Source organism: Anabrus simplex, chromosome 1 (genome assembly GCF_040414725.1).
Source record: "Anabrus simplex isolate iqAnaSimp1 chromosome 1, ASM4041472v1, whole genome shotgun sequence".
NCBI lineage: Eukaryota > Metazoa > Arthropoda > Insecta > Orthoptera > Tettigoniidae > Anabrus > Anabrus simplex.
In genome coordinates, this window is record NC_090265.1 from 430,329,925 (window position 1) to 430,354,541 (window position 24,617).

At 39.2% G+C, this 24,617-nt stretch overlaps 1 protein-coding gene across 4 annotated transcripts in view; it reads left to right on the forward strand.

Moving 5' to 3' along the window:
- LOC136866972 (sodium-independent sulfate anion transporter) overlaps positions 1–24,617 on the forward strand; it is a 239,988-nt gene that overhangs the window by 194,757 nt on the left and 20,614 nt on the right. For all 4 annotated transcript variants that reach the window (XM_067144074.2, XM_067144067.2, XM_067144082.2 and 1 more), the window contains 3 exons: positions 8,824–8,969; positions 12,667–12,834; positions 22,072–22,225. In XM_067144074.2, coding sequence (XP_067000175.2) covers positions 8,824–8,969; positions 12,667–12,834; positions 22,072–22,225 — 468 coding nt within the window. The remainder of the gene's footprint in view (positions 1–8,823; positions 8,970–12,666; positions 12,835–22,071; positions 22,226–24,617) is intronic.

The following is a 24,617-nucleotide window of genomic DNA, read 5'->3' on the forward strand; positions in this document are numbered from 1 at the left end:
CTTCCTTTCTCGTTTTGATAGTCATCTTCACAATTGCTCTTGTCAATATGGGCTGATGACCATGCAGTCTTTAACCTTAAAACAATCACGACAGAAACCAACACCTCTCGCCAGTTAACAGATTGGACAACATTTCCATGTAAACTGTGTTCGGTGTTGATAGGGACTAAACAACAAAAATATTTCACCTGAGAATTAAATATTAGGCCTTCCCCTAAACTAGCATTTCATCCTTTTATAGCCTAGACTGTAGTGCCTTATTCCTGACTTTACATACCAATTTTCATTAAATTCTGTCAAGCCATTTTCTCGTGTCGGTGTTGATATGGACTACGCAACAAAAGTGTAAATCATTAATATCTTGGTTACCATAGCTGGTATGGCAAAACTGTATAAGATATAAATGTTTGGAAATTTAATTCTATATAACTTTAGTTATGTAGTATTTATCAATAGAACCAACCACTAATAACATAAAAATTTGAGAATTAAATTTTAGGCCCTACCCTAAACTACCATTTCACTCAGTGTGAATACAAATTATTTATGGCCTAGATTGTAGTGACTTATTCCCCGACCTTACATACTGATTTTCATTAAATTCTCTTCAGCCGTTTTCTCGTGATGTGCGTACAGACAGACAGACAGACAGACAGACAGACAGACAGACAGACAGACAGACAGACAGACACGATGGAAAATTAAAAAGTAAATTTCTTTGTAACTGTGGACATGACCGATACAGAAAAACCATTCTTTTTAAATTCTGATCAATGTACAGACAAAACTCTTATTTTTATATCCGATACTGTAGATTAAGATGCTACAAGAAGATTTAATCATGTCATATTTATATTCATACAGTGTGATTTGTAGCATTAAAATATGTAAACAAGAGGACTTTTAACAATCAAGCTGCACATTTTTAGAGGACTTTTAATTTTAACACATCATTATCATTTTATGTATCATCATTTTTAGCTCTTCAATAGCATTTAAAGATGTCTTTAGTCAAACAAATCTCACTAGCCAGCTGAAGATGGTCTAAAGAAAGACTAAAACACATACTAGTGACAAATAATGCTTTCCATTATTGCAATTATAGTGTAAAATTTTTAACATTTTATTGTATTGAAAGGTGGACACAATATAATAATTTTATTGTGTCAATTTTCTTTAAGTAAGTCAATACAGAACCAATCATGAAGTTTATTGTGTGTAAAAGTAGTATTATGAAAATGTTGCAAACTTTGAGCGGGAGGACTTGGGAGTAAGGAGATGAGCTGCTCGACTAAGTGGTATGTTCTGAGCTATTAGGGGAGAAATGGCATGGAATTAAATTAGTAGACGAATAAGCTTGAGTGTAGTTTTTAAAGATAGGAAACATAATATTAAGATAAAGTTGGAATTCAAGGGGAAAAATTGGGGCAAATATTCCTTTATTATAAAACAAAACAAACAAACCCCATAATGCAACAGCCCCGAAGGGCCATGGCCTACCAATTGACCGCTGCTCAGCCCGATGGCCTGCAGATTATGAGGTGTCATGTGGTCAGCACAACAAATCATCTCGGCCGTTATTCTTGGCTTTCTAGACCAGGGCCGCCATCTCACCGGCAAATGGCTCCTCAACTGTAATCACGTAGGCTGAGTGGACCTCGAATCAGCCCTTAAATACAGGTAAAAATCCCTGACCTGGCCAGGAATCAAACCCGGGGCCTCCAGATAAGAGGCAGGCATGCTACCCCTACACCGCAGGCCTGGCATATTCCTTTATTATAGGAAGAGGAATTAGAGAATGGGATAATTTATCAAGGGAAATGTTTGATTATTTCCAAGATCTTACAATCATAAAAGACTAGGTAAACAATTCATAGGGTATCTGCCATCTGGGCAACAGTGCTTAATGCAGACCAGTGATGATTTATTGAAACTGAATTGAATGGGTGCTCGCAAAAACGGGCTAACCAACATTTTGTCAGAACAGAGATAAATCAACTTTTGCAAATGTCAAAAAACAAATATTATACCATCAAAATAATATTTGTTTCATTATTTTATCCTGATGTAGTACCTTTAAATTATCAATACCATATATTGGAACTGTATTAAAAATGAAAAGTGCTTGGAAAAATAGGAATATAAAAATGGAAGAAAATTTACTTCTGCATTGACCTAGCTATAGTTAATAGTTTACCTTAGATTCATAACCAAACTTTATTTTATGATCATACAAGACAAAAAAGGTGTTTTATGCAGTAAACTAGACATGAAGATGCCGGCCCCCGTGGTAGCGTGCCTCTCGCCCGGAGGCCCCGGTTTTCATTTCCGGCCAGGTCAGGGATTTTTCTCTCAACCTGAGGGCTGATTCGAGGTCCACTCAGCCTACGTGATTAGAATTGAGGAGTTATCTGAAGGTGAGATGGCGGCCCTGGTCTCGAAAACCCAGAATAACGGCCAAGAGGATGCGTCGTGCTGACCACACGGCCCCTCGTAATCTGCAGGCCTTCAGGCTGAGTAGCAGTCACTGGACAGGCCAGAGCCCTTCCAAGGGCATAAGTGCTGTGGGTTGTTTTAGACATAAAGATGCTTCAGACTTATTTTGAAATATGACATAACTTTCCCTCATGGGACAATCATCAGTAATATGGGTCATATTCTAATGCATTGGAAAATGATTCCTCAGTCACCTCTTGGCCATTGCCAGCTGTCAGTTCTCTGTAATACTGGTGATATATTGCAGGGACATATTAAAGTAGCTCAAGTAAGTCCTTAAGCTTTGCTGGCTTTATTGGCCTTCTAACACTGTACTCTAGTGACAGCTGAACACTAGCAAGTGATGGCCGACCACCATTACTGTTCCTTTTGTGGAGGTCAACACAATCATATTCCTCAACAATACCATATAAATATTTTAAAAATACTTAAATGGTACATCTTTCATAAATAGTATGCCTGAAACTTTACTAATTAGTACTCTTTGCTTATTTACAGATACCATTCTCTTGGTTAATTTTTCTAGCAAAGGTTGAGTGCTCACAAACTTATCACTTGTCATTTTTACTACTCGAAATGGTTTTCTTACTCTAGCTCTTTTTACTAAATCCTTCCATTCATCTGGCACAAAAACACAAGAAACACCCACAGCCTCTAGTATACATGGGAATAAGGTTTGCTAACCTACATATACAGCAACGCCATCTTTACGGCCTCCTCCATAAACGTCTGTTAGCCCGATTTTGCAATAACAAAATTGGTCTAAATAAAATGGCATACAATTCAAAATGTCATCACACAGGATTGCCTCGTGTTAGCCCAACTCACAGAAGATAATTTGAACCTTCCAAAATTGATGGCAGCACATAACTAATTTTTTCCAAATTTGTTGGTTAGCCCATTTTTGCGAGCACCCATTCAATTATATCTGACTGTTTTATACTCTAAGAATAATAACAATGGATGAATATTTTTAATAACTAAAAGATAAAGTAATTTTGAAATTTCAAGTGTTATGTTATTCAGGGAACTAGCATTTCCTTTTAATGTGTTAATAATCATTTTGGCTTTTTAAAATCATCTATGTATTTTATTCCCTTCATTTTAAAAATGCATTTTGATGTATATATAACGGACATTTTATTTTCATTTAGCTTCTTAAGACGGTGGTTGCCAAGTTGTACTTCATCTTAAAACAACAATCACCACCACTTCAACCTCTGCCTACACCACCACTACCAATGTATGAAGTTCTGGAGTTTTAGTTTTATCTCTAAATGTGAACAACTTGCCACACTTTTACTTACAAATCATTGCTTTCCATCTGATTACTTTTGGTCATAGGAAAGAAAAACCAGGGCATTTGCCCTTTATCTGATAAAATGTAATATTACTAGAGGCACCTGTTTTATGCAAAATGTGAAATCACAAAAGTTTTGCAAAATATTACAAAATTTAGCTCAAAATGCAAAATTATTTATCTTCAAGCAAAATCATAAAATAACTGATAAATAACACACACACACACACACACACACACACACGCACGCACACACACACACACACACACACACACACACACACACACACACACACACACACACACACACACACACACACACACACACACACACACACACACACACACACACACACACACACACACACACACACACACACACACACACACACACACACACACACACACACACACACACACACACACACACACACACACACACACACACACACACACACACACACACACACACACACACACACACACACACACACACACACACACACACACACACACACACACACACACACACACACACACACACACACACACACACACACACACACACACACACACACACACACACACACACACACACACACACACACACACACACACACACACACACACACACACACACACACACACACACACACACACACACACACACACACACACACACACACACACACACACACACACACACACACACACTCTAGACCGTTATGCCTTTCAGCGTTCAGTATGCAAACCTCTGTGAATTTCTAAATGTTGCCTCAATCCTCTATTTGCAACTAGTGCTGTGCCCTCATTTAGTTCCATACCTCTTATCTATAAATCATTAGAAACTGAGATTAACAATCGTCATCTTGGTCTCCTTCTACATCTCTTACCCTCTATAACAGAGTCCATTATCCTCCTAGGAGGCCGATGACCGTCAATGTTAGGACCCTTAAAACAACAAGTATCATTATCCTCCTAGGTAGCTTATCCTCCTCCATTCACCTCACAAGTCCCCACCACCGAAGCCGGTTTATGCGTACAGCTTCATCCATCGAGTTCATTCCTAATTTAGCCTTTATCTCCTCATTCCCAGTACCCTCCTGCCATTGTTCCGACCTGTTTGTACCAGCAATCTTTCTTGTTACTTTCATGTCTGCTACTTCTAACTTATGAATAAGAGTCCACCCAGCTTTCACTCCTGTAAAGAAAGGTCTGAAAACAGACCGATGCAAAGATAGTTTGGTCCGGGAGTTGACTTCCTTCTTACAGAATACTGTAGATAGCAACTGCGAGCTTGCTTCATTAGCTCTACTGCACCTTGATTCAATCTCATTTTCTATATTACCATCCTGGGAGAACACACATTCTAAATACACTGACTGACAGAGCAAATGCAACACCAAGGAGGAGTGGTTCGAAAGGGATGAAAGTTGGGGAAAAAACAGAGTCGGCACGGAAGAATAAATGATGTTTATTTCAAACCGATATGCAGGTTACACAATGCGCACGGCATCGACTCAGTAGGATGTAGGACCACCGCGAGCGGTGATGCACGCAGGAACACGTCGAAGTACAGAGTCAATAAGAGTGCGGATGGTGTCCTGAGGGATGGTTCTCCATTCTCTGTCAACCATTTGCCACAGTTGGTCGTCCGTACGAGGCTGGGGCAGAGTTTGCAAACGGCGTCCAATGAGATCCCACACGTGTTCGATTGGTGAGAGATCCGGAGAGTACGCTGGCCACGGAAGCATCTGTACACCTCGTAGAGCCTGTTGGGAGATGCGAGCAGTGTGTGGGCGGGCATTATCCTGCTGAAACTGAGCATTGGGCAGTCCCTAAAGGTACGGGAGTGCCACCGGCCGCAGCACATGTTGCACGTAGCGGTGGGCATTTAACGTTCCTTGAATACGCACTAGAGGTGACGTGAAATCATACGCAATAGCGCCCCAAACCATGATGTCGCGTTGGCTAGCGGTAGGGCGCTCCAGTTACTGCCGGATTTGACCTTTCTCCACGCCGACGCCACACTCGTCTGCGGTGACTATCACTGACAGAACAGAAGCGTGACTCATCGGAGAACACGACGTTCCGCCATTCCCTCATCCAAGTCGCTCTAGCCCGGCACCATGCCAGGCGTGCACGTCTATGCTGTGGAGTCAATGGTAGTCTTCTGAGCGGACGCCGGGAGTGCAGGCCTCCTTCAACCAATCGACGGGACGGGAAATTGTTCTGGTCGATATTGGAACAGCCAGGGTGTCTTGCACATGCTGAAGAATGGCGGTTGACGTGGCGTGCGGGGCTGCCACCGCTTGGCGGCGGATGCGCCGATCCTCGCGTGCTGACGTCACTCGGGCTGCGCCTGGACCCCTCACACGTGCCACATATCCCTGCGCCAACCATCTTCGCCACAGGCGCTGCAACGTGGACACATCCCTATGGGTATCGGCTGCGATTTGACGAAGCGACCAACCTGCCCTTCTCAGCCCGATCACCATACCCCTTGTAAAGTCGTCTGTCTGCTGGAAATGCCTCCGTTGACGGCGGCCTGGCATTCTTAGCTATACACGTGTCCTGTGGCACATGACAACACGTTCTACAATGACTGTCGGCTGAGAAATCACGGTACGAAGTGGGCCATTCGCCAACGCCGTGTCCCATTTATCGTTCGCTACGTGCACAGCACAGCGGCGCATTTCACATCATGAGCATACCTCAGTGACGTCAGTCTACCCTGCAATTGGCATAAAGTTCTGACCACTCCTTCTTGGTGTTGCATTTGCTCTGTCAGTCAGTGTACTTGAACTTATCTACCTGTTCCCACCAATCTTACATTCAGTTCTGTTGAATTTCTTACTAACTGATACCTTTTAGTCTTCGAGAGGCTCATTTTCATACCATACTCATTGCACCTATTTTCAAGTTGCAAGATATTAGACTGCAGGCTTTCAGCACAATCTGCCATTATGACCAAGTCGTCAGCATAGGCCAGACTGCTTACTACGTTTTCACCTAACTGAATCCCTCCCTGCCACTTTATACCTTTCAGCAGTTGATCCATGTAAACTATGAACAACAAAGGTAAAAGATTACAGCCTTGTCTAATCTGTGTAACAAGTACCCTGAACCAAGAACTCATATTACCATCAATTCTCACTGCAGCCCAATTATCAACATAAATGCCTTTGACTGTTTTTAATAATCTACCCTTTATCCTATAATCCCCCAGTATGGTGAACATCTTTTCCCTCGGTACCCTGTCATATGCTTCCTTTAAATCTACGAAACATAAACACAACTGTCTATTCCTCTCGTAACATTTTTCAATTACCTGGGGCATACTGAAAATCTGATCCTGACAGCCCCTCTATGGTCTGAAACCACACTGGTTTTCATCCAGTTTCCTCTCAACCACTGATCGTACCCTCCCTTCCAAGATGCCAGTGAATACTTTGCCTGGTATACTAAACAATGAGAAACCTCGATAGTTGTTGCAATCCTTCCTGTTCCCCTGATTATAGATAGGTGCAATTACTGCTTTTGTCCAATCTGAAGGTACCTGACCAACACTCCATGCTAATCTTACTATTCTATGAAGCCATTTCATCCCTGCATTCCCACCGTACTTCACCATTTCAGGTCCAATTTCATCTATTCCTGCTGCTTTATGACAATGGAGTTTATTTACCATCCTTTCCACTTCCTCAAGCGTAATTTCACCAACATCATTTTCCTCCTCCCCATGAGCTACATTGTTCGCGACACCACCATGAAGATTTCCTTTTACGTTGAGAAGATTTTCAAAATATTCCCTCCACCTGATTCCCTAGGATCTATTATGAGTTCACCAGAATTACCCAAAACACTATTCATTTCCTTTTTCCCCTCCCTTCCTAAGATTCTTTATTACTGTCCAGGAAGGTTTAACTGCTGTTTGACCTAGCCTTTCCAGGTTATTACCAAAATCTTCCCACAACTTCTTTTTGAATTCAGCAACTATTTGTTTTGCTCTGTTTCTATCATCTATGTACAATTCCCTGTCTGCATCAGCCCTAGTTTGGAGTCATTTCTGATAAGCCTTCTTTTTATGTTTACAAGCTGCTCTCACTTCATCATTCCACCAAGATGTTTGCTTTTTCCGATCTTTACACACAGTTGTTCCTAGGCTTTCCCTTGCTGTTGCTACTACAGCATCCCTGTATACTAACCATTCTCTTACTATATCCTGAACCTGCTTACTGTCCTCTGTTCAGAACTTTAAATAATAAAAGGTGATTTAAAAATGATGAAGTCTCCTATCTAACAAATCAAATTCCCATCCTACGAGAACTTTCAACATCAGAATATCTTGAACCATACACAGTATTTAGGATCTAGCAGGTAGTTACTGTAGATCAGGTTAAGATATTGATGTGATTGCCATTTTTCTTTTCTTAAAATTAGTATATTGGCATTTTGTGGAAGCTGCAGTGAAAGCTTTATGGATCTCAGTCAGTAATGCTGATAGTGAGAGGTAATTTTCAGCGTACAATTAATGTGATATCTGACATGAGAACAGCTCTGACTCCCAGTAATATGGAACTCATGGTATCTCTGTCTTTTTCAGACTGGAGTGTAAATTATGTAGGTAGGTAGGTAGAATAAAATTTGTCCAAACATCCATGCTTTGTTATATGTAATATGTGTTTTCAGTAGAAGCATAACTGTCATGTTTCTTGCATATACCTAAAAATAAAATATGATCTGTTACTGCAAATAAGCTATCAACTATATTTTGGTTTAGCATTTATTACTGGAAGGTGAAAATAAAATAAGCAAAAATTATTGAGGAAATAAAATAAAAATGGCAAAAAATATACTGAAAGAATTTTGTAAAAATAATGAAATTAGGCAAAACGTTTCACCACAAACAGGTGCCTCTAAATATTACTATATATTTTCTTGTATTCATTAAGAAAAAAAATAAGAAAGTTGTACACTACAAGAAATCATTAGTAGTAATTAATATACATATCATGTCATTACAGAAATAGACTTGATTCCTCTGTTCGTGACTTTCTTTTGCTGTCTCTTTTTTTCCCTGGAGTATGGAATGCTCATTGGCGTTGGAATCAATTTACTATTTATACTCTACACTACTGCTCGGCCTAGAGTCACCATTGAGAATATACAAGTAAGTTAAACTCTTTCTGTAAATAAAGGTGGAATATTAGGTACTATGGAGAGTTCTGTTGGTTTGCCAAATTTTCATTGTTGAGAGAATAATAGCATTAGGTTGAAGAATAAACTTACTTAATTGAGATATTCCCCAATACAAGCAACATTAATCTGTTTTCATGTAATGAGATCATAAATGTATGGTCAGTTGAACTGGTTTTACTTATCTGCTAAATAATGTATCTTTTAGTATCCTTTTTATAAAAATTCATCCAGTGCATTGTGTTGTCTGCTATATTCTGGTAAATAAAAATAGTCCCTTAGGCAGATGTCAGGGAATATGCTGCATAGGGTAGAATTTCCTGGCCCATCTATGTTACTGTCCATTGTGTGACTTACTGTATTTTGTAACCAACTGGATGTGTCCTTCAACAAGAAGGGTTATTCTCTACTAACAGGAGATAATTGCTTTACAGCAAGTTTTTCAATGTGAATATGATTGCAATGATAATATTTGTACTTAGTCAAAAAGTATTAAGAGTCTGAAAGAGTGACAAGAAATTTACATGCTGACAGCTACTACAATTAACTTTAGTAGCTCCTATTGCAACCAATGCTCAAGACTTGATCCCTGCCTCCTAGGCATAACCTTTTCAGCTGTGTGGTATGTGGTAAAGATCCAGCCACCACTGAGGAGGAAATCAACACCGAATGAAAACTAGGATATTGGCTGGAATTGATAAGATTTCTGGGGATGTACTAAAGACAATGGGTTGGGATATGGTACCATATCTGAAGTACTTATTTGATTATTGTTTGCATGAAGGAGCTATACCAAATGCATGGAGAGTTGCTATAGTAGCCCCTGTGTACAAAGGAAAGGGTGATAGACATAAAGCAGAAAATTACAGGCCAGTCAGTTTGACATGCATTGCATGTAAGCTTTGGGAAATAATTCTTTCTGATTATATTAGACATGTATGCAAAATTAATAACTGGTTCGATAGAAAGCAGTTCGAGTTTAGGAAAGGTTATTCCACTGAAGCTCAACATGTAGGATTCCAGCAAGATATAGCAGATATCTTGGATTCAGGAGGTCAAATGGACTGCATTGTGATTGACATGTCTAGGGCATTTGATAGGGTGGATTTGAAGATAAAGTTGGAATTCAAGAGGACAAATTGGGGCAAATATTCGTTTATAAAAAGGGGAGTTAGGGATTGGAATAACTTACCAAGGGAGATGTTGAATAACTTTACAATTTCTTTGAAATCATTTAAGAAAAGGCTTGGAAACAACAGATAGGGAATCTGCCACCTGGGCAACTGCCCTAAATGCAGATCAGTATTGTATTGATTGAAATTAAATTCTGTACTATGAGGTCTCTTGGACCTTTATTCAAATTTACTGAAATTTGTGACTTAAACACTCTTACATTAAATTATGCTTCTGTATGTGTACTATTATTCATCCTATTATTGATTTCTGCTCCTCCATCTGGTCTTCATATGCCCCTCCAAATGTGTACCTTGTGAAAGCCCATAACCCCTCTGGAAACCTTGGTTTAAACCACTCCTCCCGTACCCCACCCCCACCCCCATCTCCCAATCTATTCTAAAGATCAATCATTCTCCTTTTTCAATACGTAGAGAACTTGGTATTCTATGTTGGATAATGGGTGGGTGGAAGGGTCACTAACATATTCAATCATGGGTAAGCGGGTGGATGGGCGGGAAATAAATTTAATCTGCTGATCCATTAATACACCCCATCAACAGTACTACCAGTTGCTCACCCATACATCCAATGACTCATTATAATCCACCTGCAGATCCATTTGCCCATCACCATATCATTCATCCACAGTCATTTACCATTCAACGTAACCCCACACACATAATTGCTACCACAAGTGATCCGTACTTTAGTAAATGCTCAATTAATATATAGAAGGTATAAGAAAAGGAACACAATATCCCTTTCAGACCTGAAAGAAAACTGGCGGTGTGAATTTTTGTTTGTATGTCAAAAACTGACTAAAATGCTCTTAAATACATATATTTTTAGTTTATTCTATAAAATTAAAATTAATATCTGAAAAAAAAAACACCCGTACAATTGTGCGTGTCAGGACTTACTTCACTACTTACAAAAAAAAGAAAAATTACCTCAATGCATGTGAATATACACATGTACATGATCAAATGTTCTATTTTCCAGTGGGGAATAATTTAAAACAATTAAATCGTTCAAACACAAGTAAACGTTACATTTTCTACATTGAGGAGGAGTTTTGACATTACTGCCCTTTTGGAAGCAGCAGCTTGTCGTCAGACCTGAATGAAATCTGGAGATGTCAAAACGTCAAAAACTTACTAAAATGCTCTCGAATACATGTTTTTGCAGTTTATTTTACAAAATAAGAACTATCGGCTGAAAAACAGAACCCACACAATTGTGCGTGTCAGGACTTCATTCACTACTTGCAAGAAATAAAAAATTTAAAAAATTCATCTCAGTACATGATCAAATGTTCTATTTTACAGTGTGGAACAATTTTAAACAGTTAAAATCTTATACATTACATTTCTCATGTAGAGTACGAGTTTTTCTTTCTCGGTCCTTTTTGCGACAGCACCCAGCACTCCTGCATGCATTGGCTGTAAGGAAACCTAGCCCGCACATATGTGCGTATCAACATTCAAAACCTCATGGTATTATGTACAATGTTGAAAGTTCACAATTTACGTTTGCTACACAATCTACACACTTCATAGATTATATTCTGATATTCAGTAAAGCTTCTAGATTAATATGAATGCAGTAAATAAATACTTACTTTAGACATTACTGCTTCCCGCCATATTGCTAATGAACTGTATTTTTAAACTCTTCTTCCTTCCCCCCTGGTGGTCAAGTACTAAATAAAAACAGCTGACCAGGCGAGTTGGCCGTGCGCGTAGAGGCGTGCGGCTGTGAGCTTGCATCCGGGAGATAGTAGGTTCGAATCCCACTATCGGCAGCCCTGAAGATGGTTTTCCGTGGTTTCCCATTTTCACACCAGGCAAATGCTGGGGCTGTACCTTAATTAAGGCCACGGCCGATTCCTTCCAACTCCTCGGCCTTTCCTATCCCATCGTCGCCATAAGACCTATCTGTGTCGGTGCGACGTAAAGCCCCTAGCAAAAAAAAAAAAAAAAAACAGCTGAAGTACATGCTACGTGTCCCGCACAAGCACTGCAGTCTGGTCTAGCGCCAAGAAAATGTCAAATAAGCTCAGACATAAATAAAATACGAACCCGCACAATTGTGCGTACACGGTCTGAAAGGGATATAGGACTAACACTGGTTTGTTGCTTTTCAATATTTATTAAATACTCAAATATTCATACACTCCCCTTTAGCCAAGAGTCCAATAATTCCCCACTTTATAACAGTACTTTTTCCCTCTCACTTATCCTCTATATCATTTCAACATCACTATTTTTCCAGGCCAGAGAGAGGGTATTTTTTATAGGGAATGAAAACTTACTTTGATAGATAGAAGAATAGACCTACTCCATTTTTATGCAAGGGGAACTTGGTGACCACCAGGGGTGACACGACACCCACCCCCACACCCCTCTTGAATTCAAACACTGCCCTTCAGAGCAAAGCAACAATGTTTGAAGTAACGTGCATTGTAAAATTTTCTTTTCTTTTATTCTTTACAGAATTTTTCTCATGAGATTCTACTGATAACTCCTGATCAGAGTTTGGTGTTTCCTGCTGCAGAATTTGTGAGAAAGAAAATTGTGAAAGTGTGTCTTCAGTACAGCAGTGGTACTATTGTAATTCTTAATGGGAGACATATACATCACATTGATGCAACAATGGCCAAGGTAAGTTTGACTTAATTTAGTAACTTAAATATAGAACAGCTTCAATTTTACTACTCTTAAGGTAGCCCACTAGGCTGCAGCAGCAAACCTACATTTCTTTGGGAAACTTAAGTGATTTTACAACATACTGGTAAGCTTCAACCTGTCTTTTCATTCTTTTGTTAATAAGCTGTGTAAATTTTTTAAAAATCATATGGGATACTGAACTAATGGTAATTTTAACTCATGTTGATTAAATTTCATCATTTCATCATGCTACCATCTTGTAGCGTGGCAACATCATGTTGTTGCTCTCCTTATGAGGCCACCACCTATCTTTGACAGGGAAGACATTATGCATCACTCTCCGGTCGATAAGGAGAATATAATCTAATTGATCATGAATGTAAACAGCAAAGAATCCTACAAAAGGGTACTATGACTGTAAAAGAGGTTAGAGTTTCAGAAGGTACCATGGTATCCATAAATGAAGTAACTGATGTTTATATTCTAGCTACAATAATTTCCTAACCAACATCATTATTTACTCTCATCTCGAGTGTTTCCACATTGGTGACCTGGACGTGATTGAAAGTGAACAAATGTGCAGAATACAATAGTGTTAAAGTATTTATTTCTTGCTGGGCTGAGTGGCTCAGATGGTTAAGGCGCTGGCCTTTTGACCCCAACTGGCTCAGTCCGGTGGTATTTGAAGGTGCTCAAATACATCAGCCTTGTGTTGGTAGATTTACTGGCACGTAAAAGAACTCCTGTGGGACTAAATTCCGGCACCTCGGCGTCTTCGAAAACCGTAAAAGTAGTTAGTGGGACGTAAAGCCAATAACATTATTATTATTATTATTATTATTATTATTATTATTATTATTATTATTATTATTATTATTATTATTATTATTATTATTATTGTTTATTTATTTATTTATTTATTTATTTATTTATTTATTTATTTATTTATTTATTTATTTATTTATTTATTTATTTATTTATTTATTTATTTATTTATTTATTTATTTATTTATTTATTTATTTCTTCACTTAGATAAAACACACTTCACAGTAGAAGAACTCCACAGACAATTTCTGCAGGTACAGGAACAGAACCAACTTCTACAAATGTAGTACACTCCAACAATAGACATCATGACCACCAACGCATCAAGTTAGTGCAACACAGTCAGTACCAGTAGTTAATTGTTCCATAGCTTGGCCAGAGAATCCAGTGTTATGGTTTGCACAGGTGGAAGCACAGTTCAGTATATCCAGCATTACATAAGATTCCACCTAATATGTCCATGTCTGTCACAGCTAGATGGTAGATATGCTGCAGAAGTGAATGACATTATCACTAATCTTCCCACATTGAATGGTTGTGCTAACTTACACCCTAAACTATTTAGGCGCATTTTATTGCCACTGAACCAGCATGTTCATCAGTTGTTAAAGGAGAAAGAACTAGGTAATAGGAAGTCATCACAGTTCTTGCACTATATGCAATCTCTGGTGGACACAGTGAACATGCAGGACAATATCATGAGGCAGTTTAGGATATAGTAACTACCAGAACAAGCACAAGGTATATTGCAGACACAGGAAGACATCCCTTTAAGAGGTAGCTGATTTAGCAAACAAAATTCTGGAAGTTTCACATCAGCTAGTTCATACTAATATTGTCCACACTGTCAGCACCCAAGTAAGACAGCTTGCCAAACGGTTTAAAGCACTTACACAGCAGAATGCAGCACTTTAATCTTCACTCAACACATCCGACTAGTGGGTGGTATCTGCTAGTACTATCACCGGTTTAAAGAACGAGCCCATAAATATAACTCACCATGCAGCTACATGTTAACTGTCACTGGCAACTTGTAATGGCAGTAAATGTTTGCTGAACTGGTGAAAGCCACTTCTTCATTACCAACAGGACTTCCAGGCATACATTCCTAGTTGATACCAGCTCAAATTTTGTGCTGCTTCCTTCATGTGTTGTTCAAGAGGTGAATTCAGGAATCAGACCATCAGCTTGCAGCAGCAAATAACTCTACCCAGGGCACCTAGGGCATCATTACCTTTCAGGTAAATTTCGACCTCCAAAGGGCTTCTCTCAGAAATTTGTTATTGCTGACATAGCATTTCCTGGCATTCTACCACATTCTACCAGACTGTTATAACAAACAATTTGTAGATGGTATCACGGATCTGTATGCACCAGTTCAGTGAGCCAACGTAAATCAACCAAGCACCAAGGCACTGGCAATCGCAAACAAATTCGACAATATCTTATAAGAAATTCCAGATCTCATTCACCTGTCAGGAACTCCAAGGAATTAATGCCATCTAACCATATATTGCTTTCACACTACCACAGAACCAATGGTTTCATGCAGACCATGGTGACTGATACCTGATCACCTTCAGATTGTCCAGCTCCATGGCTAAGCATGCTGGCCTTTGGTCACAGGGGTCCCAGCTTCGATTCCCGGCAGGGTCGGGAATTTTAACCATAACTGGTTAATTTCGCTGACACGGGGGCTGGGTGTATGTGTTGTGTCTTCATCATCATTTCATCCTCATCATGACGTGCAGGTCGCCTATGGGAGTCAAATCAAAAGACTTGCATCTGGTGAGCCGAACTTGTCCTCAGACACTCCCGGCACTAAAAGCCATACGCCATTTCATTTCACCTTCAGATTACCGAGATTTTGATGTAATGCTTGAAGACAGCACAGCTTGACGCTGTGATGATCTTTGTTTATCTTCTCTGCACCTGATTCTGAAGAAGGATATCGGTTAGAGACAATGCAGCAAATACTGCACTTGAATTTGCATACTATCCTGGACAGATACCCACCACATCATTTGTATGACTTCAGTCACCAGCTCCATGGTTGCAGTTTATTTTCTGTGGTTGACTTTGTCAAAGCACATATCCAAATTCCTTCAACCTCAGTGACAATTCAAAAATAGCCATTATAACTCCTTTCAGTGTTTTAGAATTCCCTTTCATGACATTCAGATTGTGCAATGCTGAGCAACATGGAGCAAACTGTTCAATGATTCATACATCAGTGAGATTTTGGTATTTTCTAAGAACCCTGAGGAACATATCAAGCATTTACGCACCCTCTTTTCCCACCTGTCCGAGTATGGTACCCTTGCAAATTCTACTAAAAGTGTGCTGGGTGCCCCTAGAGTTGAGTTTCTCATACATAAGGTTTCCACTGAGGGAATGCGCTCATTCCCTGACCACATCACAATGCTGCAGAATTTTTCCCAGTAAAAGATGATTTGAGAGTTAGGCAATTTCTTGGAAATATTACATTTCTACTGTTAGTTTCTTCCTTCAACAGCAGTGTATCATGCCTAACTACACACAGCCATCTCCAAACTAAAGGGCTCACAACCAGTGCCATAAACTCTGGAGTTAGAAGCAGCCTCTTCCACCCACACCCCATAGCACCCTTGGGCTTCATCAATGTCTCCATTTCACCAATAGCCCCTGTATGTAAATGGTATGTGGCAGCCCAAGCATTCTTTTCTAAGAAGATGTCTCCTAGACAGACTGAGTGGCCAGAGTACTATCGCAGATTCTATATTAAAATCGCACGTCATAATTGTTTTAATAAACACAATATGAGAATATATTTGTCAACTTTAGATTATGTGGCTGAAGATGACCTAAGTTTAAGGTTGAAACTAGTCCCACAAGTGTGATGTTTGTATGGTCACATGAATAAAGTGTATTGATTAGATGGATATTCTTTTTCATTCTAATTGTAATTATGCAGGATTGTGATGTGTTGAGTGCAAGGTGTGATCTAAGCAGATGTGATAGCATATTCTGAGAATAACTGTGGATCTGACTCAGACTATAAGTGACAGTTGTTGAAGAGTGTGTAATGTGACTGTTATTAGTTTGTAAGCAATAGAGTGAACAACTAGTGTGACCGAGCAGTGAGGGTAGAGAGAGTGCTGTGTGTACTATATAGTGTAAGTTTGGTCTTGGTATGTCTGTCTCTGTTGTGTGTAAGCAATTAATAGTTAGTTAATAAATCCTAGAGTTAATACTACCAGTGCTGTGTCTTTATTTACCTACCTGCTGTCATGTTACAACTGGCATCAGAAGTGGGATAAACTGGTACATTAAAACTGGTGTCAGAATCGGGATTGACTGGTAGTGTATTTTGTAGTTGGTAGAAATTTCTATTGAGTAGTCAAATGAATATGGAACAGCTCCAGACTCTTCTCAGTAAGCTCTGTGGACTTAACAGTGAACATAAGAGAGAAATTAAATCTAGCTATGGTCAACTCATTAGTGAAATTAAATCTAACCAGGATCAATTCATACTTCTTCTAAATTGTTTTCATTCCTCCCCTGAAGGGTGAGGAGGGCCTTCTAGATGGTACACCATCTCTCAGGCCAGGAGATTTGTTACGGTGAAGGAGATACTCGGAGAAGGTGATGGGGTTGGTGGCCATAGCCTATACTAGGAGCTGTTGTAGCATTCTCCTTGGTACAGGAGAATGGAAAACCATTCTCAGGACAACCAATAGCGGAGACCAGACCGTCTATGTCTCCTGATACAGAGGTGTAGAACCGTGGCCACCCCTTTTCTGCTCGATTGGAATGCAGAGCTGTTGGATCATAGACCAGAGGTGGCCACTTGTATGCCGAAACCCACTCTGTATCCGCCACCCACCTCAATAGTGACTTAAAACCAAGTATGGAAAATTTTAAGTGCCAGCTGAAGTCAGAGCTAAGTGTACTGAAGGACAGACAGTTTAAGGTAGAACAGGGACAGTTGAAGTTAGAACAAGAAGTGTGCTCTCTCAAAACAAACTTAAAGAGTGACATCACACAGAATAATGAATTAGCCGACGAGCAATTTAGGGCATTACCCCAGGCTGAAGAATCTAAAGTTTGAGACCTGAGGGAGGAAATGAGTGCACTGTGTGAAAGGACGATGGGCATGAAGACCCAAACAGAGCCCACCAGCTGTGATGGTGGCTTCAGCATTGTAAAGGTGAAACCCCCACATTACGATGGGACCACTTTCTGGGTAACATGCCGGACCCTCATGCACAACAGTTGGATATTGCAGGAGAGAGCTGAATATCTGATCACCGGACTATGTGGACAGGTGGCAGAGGAACTACACAGCCACCTATAAGGAGATTATGGGAATGGGAATGAATGAGAACGATTACCAGCTGACAGCCACCTACCATGTCCAGCTACGGGAGAAGTCTCGAGCGACCAGCCCGCATGAGCCTGGATGGGCCACCCTGAGATAATCCATTGCGAGGCAGCCAACACCTTCTTCGATGGGGTCTGCGATGCCTAGATCCATCAAGGGATGATGATTGGTGGGGAGCAGAACTTCAAGGGAGCTCTGATGTTGGCCCCAAGGGTGGATGCAGTGATGATGATGGCACAGCTGGAGAAACCCTGACTTAAAAGGTCCACCTTTTCAATACGAAATATGTTATGCTGATTACAACATTTTACTTGGTACTAGTTTCGACGCTGATATGTATCTTCTTTTCAATACGAAATATGTTATGCTGATTACAACATTTTACTTGGTACTAGTTTCGACGCTGATATGTATCATCTTCAACCAATCTTGGGAAAAGGCATTTATACATATGTAAACACATATAAAAATACACAACTCAGTATAACATTACACTTGAAGACATAGTTAAAAAGATTGTCAAGTCTGGTGAGGTGGAAACCGTGTTACAACAAACTCCACAAGAAAATTTCACAGTTCAATGCGGACCTCAAAGGAAGATGATGGCCACCTAGTCGAATCGTCTGGTTCTGTATTATCAAGCAACTTAAGGCGAGATGCATAAAGAGAGAGCAATCTTGTAGTTTCTGCCATTTTATTGTAAGATCTAGGGTGGAGCAACTCATCTTGGTCCTGGTCATGAGTGATGTTACTGAATTAGGGCCCTGCTACTTGCTATTCAGCAGCCAATCATGAATGGGTGAGGCATACAAGGCCGTCCCTCTTTCCTACTATCTAGCTGGAGGCCTCCTGTTGGTCGGAGGAGGACCTTGAAAGTGAATCCATTGCATTCAGATTCGAGAGGACTCCGGAAGACTTTTCCTTTCACAAAGTATCTGGAAGGGCCAGCCTCCTTATTTATGGCAGGCCAGATGAGCTTCAGTAGTTCAGCTCGGTCAGTGGTTCAGTTCAGTCAGAGAGCCAGTCTGTGTGTGTCATCCAGAGTTCAGTGTAGCTGAGCAGCACAGCACAATGAGTGCAGTTCTGTCTATGAAGTGAGTGTTCTTTCTGATCTGTCTCTTGTTGAGGAATAGTCTCTTGTGTCCATTTGTTGTGAGCGAACATGTGTGTATGTCTCTGCAGCAGTATGAGAGGAAAACAGAGAAGTAAACTTAAAAGGTCCACCTTTTCAATATGAAATATGTTATGCTGATTACAACATTTTACTTGGTACTAGTTTCAACGCTGATATGTATCATCTTCAATCAATCTTGGGAAAAGGCATTTATACATATGTACATACATATAAAAATACACAACTCAGTATAACATTACACTTGAAGACATAGTTAAAATAATACAAGTTACAGCTAAAATGAAACATAAAACTTCTTGTAATCACGAGTTAAAATCCTGATAGTCACTATTCAAGCAACACTCTGAACACTTTAAAAAGGCCATGTTATATTTTTTCATTCAAGTTAAAACCTTGACAGTCCTGGGTTCGACCCTGAATAACACATTTTTTCATTAGATAAAAAGTCTGTCATTTTTTACTAGTATGCGGTGGTTGAATTATGTAAGAAATTCCTCTGTAAAGGATCAAAATCAATCTTGAAAAACTTTGTGCACAGTCACTTGCATTCAGATAGTCGAGATTGTCAAGTCTGGTGAGGTGGAAACCGTGTTACAACAAACTCCACAAGAAAATTTCACAGTTCAATGCGGACCTCATAGGGCCTGTTATGTGACATGCATGCTGAGAGAAGAACTGGTTTCCTTGTTCAGTTAGCATTACAGGGTAGTGTAGGTGGTAAGAACAGTAGGGGTAGACCAAGGTATGAATATGACAAACAGATTAGAGCAGATGTAAGATGCAGTAGTTAGTAGAAATTAAAAGGTTAGCACAGGATATGGTGGCATGGAGAGCTGCATCAAGCCAGTCTATGGACTGATGACTCAAACAACAACAACAACAACAACAACAACAACAACGACGACGACGACAACAACAACAACAACAACAATTGTTGAATATGTTCCTGCCATCTTTGTGCCCTGTCTTCCTTCCCTAGAAATGGCTTACCATCTGAGCTCTTACTATTCATACACTTTTCTTTTCTCCAAAGGTTTCCTTGATATTCCTGTATGCAGCATCAACCTTTCCTACAATTTTTCAATCTTCAACATCCTTCTCTTCCAGCCATAATTCCTTAGCTGTCATGCGCTTTCTATCAAGTTCATTCTTTAATTTCCTATATTCTTTTCTCCCCTCCTTATTTTCTGCATTCTTGTACTTTTGTCATTCATCAATCAGGTCTGGTATCTCCCAAGTTATTCACTGATTTTTACTTGATCTTACTTTTCTTCCTAACATTTCTTCAGCAGCCCTCCTAATCTCCTTCTTCACAACTATCCACTCTGGTTAGTGTAATTAGCTGCCGTCCTCGGGGGCCCGGGTTCGATTCCCGGTACTGCCAGAAATTTAAGAATGGCAGGAGGGCTGGTATGTGGTTGAAATGGTACATGCAGCTCACCTGCAATGGGGGTGTGCCTGAAAAGAGCTGCACTACCTCGGGATGAGGACACGAGTTTAGTTTAGTTATCTGTTTTATTTCCTTCAATCTTCCATTTAGTCATTGTGCAAGATGTGCCCTGAAACAAACCTCTCACTCTCTTTTCCTTCAACTGTCTACATTCTATCTTCTTGCATTTCTTTCTTCAATTTTTTCGACTTCAGACTGCATTTTATGACCACCAAGTTGTGGTCAGAGTCAATGTCTGCTCCTGGAAAGATTTTGCAATCCATTACCTGGTTTCTGAAAATCTGTCCAATCATATGAAGTCTATTTAATACCTTCCAGTGTCTCCAGGTTTTGACCAAGTATATAACTGTCATTTCTGGTGTTTGACCCAAGTATTAGCAAGGACAAAAATATGATCGATGCATAATTCTACTAGCTCACTTCCTCTGTCATTCCTTTTTCCCAATCCAAATTCTCCTACAACATTACCTTCTCTTCCTTGGCCTACCACTACATTTCAGTCTACCATCACAAGTAGATTCTTGTATCCTTTTATATATTTTATATATTGTATATAATTTTCTCTTTTTTCATATATTCTTTCAATAGTTCAGCTGTTGGTGAACTTGCTGATGATGAACTATTTACAGGTCAAAACCGGTACTGTTTTAATGTAAATAATACTAAACATTTTGTAAAATAAAGTATTGATTAGGTGGAAAACTCATCTTTCATATTTGTGTGCTTAAATTATCAATACGGACAATGAAGGTGATAGATTATAGTATTTTACCTCCGGAAATCTTTTACTTGGGAGGAAACCATCATCAACATATCATTCATTAGTACAGAGAGAGCTGCATGGCCTTGAGAGTTATTTACAGCTGTAATTTCCCTTTCCTTTTATCCATGTAGCAGTATCAACATAGCTAAGCCATATTAAATATTATTATAAGGCCATACCAGTCACTCAGCTAGACTGCCACCGTTGTAGCCCTTTTGATGAACCATTCATTAGTCTGGTCTCTCAGCAGATATCCATCCAATATTTTTGCACCTATGGATTGGCTATCTGCTTCATTGGGATGCACAAGCCTCTCCGCCGCAGCAAGGTCACATGGTTCAAAGGGGAGGACAGTGTTTATATGTCACATAAAGCCTCAAAGTATGTCCTACACAGAACGATACAAAAGCACTCATAAAGTTATTTATACTTAATGAATTTCTTGAATGCATAATATAGATTCCATTTATAGTTTTGCTGATGATGACGCTTGTTGTTTAAAGGGGCCTAACATTGAAGGTCATCGGCCCATTTATAGTTTTAGTCTGAAATTATGTCACTGCCATGACAGAAATTGTTCAAAGGAAAAATATAATAATTATATTATTATTATAATATATTGCAGAAATTATTCTAGAGTATAATTCTTTATAAGATTCAATCTGGTTAATGAGTTTCTGTAATATTTCAACAGGCACTACAGCTACTCAATCAAAATCTCAAGGTTCGAGAGCAAAGACTGGTCCTTTGGAACTGGGTAAGATCAAGCAGAGAAACTTGTTTAGGCCTGGATCCAAAAATGGATGGAGTCTTTCAAGAAGCAGAAAGTCTCGAACAACTACTCAGAGGTAAAGTACCGGTACATAAACCACACTTTATTACTTACAGAAAAAGCAAGTTGGCCCTGCAGTCAGGGGTGCACAGCTGTGAGCTTGCATTTGGGGGATAGTGGGTTCGAACCCCACTGTCGGGAGCCCTGAACATGGTTTTCCATGGTTTCCCACTTTCACACCAGACAAATTCTGGGGCTGTACCTTTATTAAGGCCACGTCTGCTTCCTTCCCACTCCTAACCCTTTCCTGTCCCATCGTCGCCTAAGATCTGTCTGTGTTGGTGCGACATAAAGCCAATTGTACAATTGTAAAAAGAAAAAATTACTTCAGAACATGTCTTCTGCTGGGACTGTGTCTTAATTATGGCCATGGTCACTTTCCTCTCAATCCTAGCTTTTTTCTGTCCTTGCATTGCTGAAAACCTTCCACATGGTAGTGTGATATTAACCCTCCATTGGGTGCAATATGGAAATGAGGCACAAGGTATCAGATAGATACATACGTGTATTCCCATGTGATATCTAATGATTTGTAATTTTTCTTATACTATTTTTGTAAAGGACTACAGTATTTATTGAAGAAATTTTATGTACAGTATTTGCAACTCAATACAAGAATATTACAGGAAACATAATTTTTAGTAGAATCAACATGTACACCTGTAGGGTTGGTTCGAACCTGAAGTTTACTGCTGAGTACTGGTTATTTTGTACTAAAATAAAGAATAACTGTTAAGTTAGATACATATTATACACATATGGCTTAGAATAAAAAACTCAAGTAATAATCAGCAGTATCCAATGGCACTAACAGGTACAAGCAGTAGAACACAATCAGGTGCAACGTGTTTGGCAGGCACCAAGATATCACTGAACCACACGTTCAAGCTGTTTACAAGCAGAGATAACACGCTAGTCCTAAAACAGACACTGGCATCTGTCAGATCATATGCACCCAATTGAAGTTAAAGTAGTAGCAAAGGAAACAAAGATTCTTTCTTGCACCAATATGTGATAAAGAGACTTGCCTTGCTCCTAAAATCAAGCACTATAATCATGATAGGTCCACGTGCTTATTATTGATCATAAGTCATGTGGCATGTAATGGGAAAAGGATAAAGTATGAGCAGGATTTTATGAAAGAATGGATTTTCTTACAGAGTCCAAAAGTTATTTTATTCAACTACACACCATATGTTATTTCAAAAAATTCAATTTTAAAATGTAGAAATTCTCCCCATTTGTTTTTTAACTTGATATAATGTAAAATTGTTTGGCTTTGTTTTAGTGTATGTATATGAATATGCATTGATAGAAGAAAGTTAAAAAGTAGAATTGAAACAAAGCTTATTCTTGATCAAGGGTATGGGCCTCCAAACACATTGGTGTACCATTCTTGACAGATCTTTGGTCTTGATGAGAGAAGTGTAAAATACGAAGATAGCTGAATAAACACACAAAAGGGAGAGGTAAAAAAAAAAAAAAAAAAAAAAAAAAAGGAAATAGTTTTATACAAGTGTGGTAGAATAGCTTGCTGTTTGGGACTGAGAAGAAAGAGACCTGGAAGTCCTGTCCTTAGGTTGATAATGGAAAAAATAGGCTATCTCTGAAGATGGTAGAGTATGTTGTCTCACCTTTCCATAGTGTCTTCCTGCCCTCTTTTCTAGCTTCCTTTGATATCTCTTTCTTTCCTGTGCCGTAAGTGCAGCTAGCCTTGGGTACACCCATCAGGTAATAAATCTCATGTTTATTCCGTATTGGCTCAACACAACTAAGGTTAAGTTATGAGTAAGTTCCCACCTTCCAATACTTATCAATTTCTATATAATAGACTTATTAATTACATAATATAATCCATATAACCTCTAGTACATGTTTCGTTCCGATTATGGAACATCTTCAGCTAAAATTGGTAAAATGGCAAGACAATTAAAATACATTGATGTTAAGATGATACATAAGCTAAAAGATATGATAAAATGGCTCGAAAATTAAAACATATGATAATGATGATGAGATAAAGTTCATTCATGTTGGTTAAAAATACAAGAAGTCAGTTTTCCAAATGGCGAATTAAAAACGGCGATAAGGTTCTTCATGTTGGAGGCGTGTACATTTTGTCGATCTTGAAGATAAATTGAAGAATACAGGATTTTCTTATATGTAATTTATCGGGGGAAATCTTGATAAAATAACCGTAGTTGAAGTTGAGTTTGGTAGAATTATTGAAATATGTCTGAAACGAGAAAAGGAGAAGTGAAATAGAAAATATTGAGGAGAAAACCTTGTTAAAAATGTATGTTCGCGAGAAAGAAGGATAATGGAGTTGATTACCTTAAAGACAATCTTGTCGTATTTAACGTCCTCCCTTACGCCGTGTTGTTAACTGACTGAGTCCTGTGTACGTG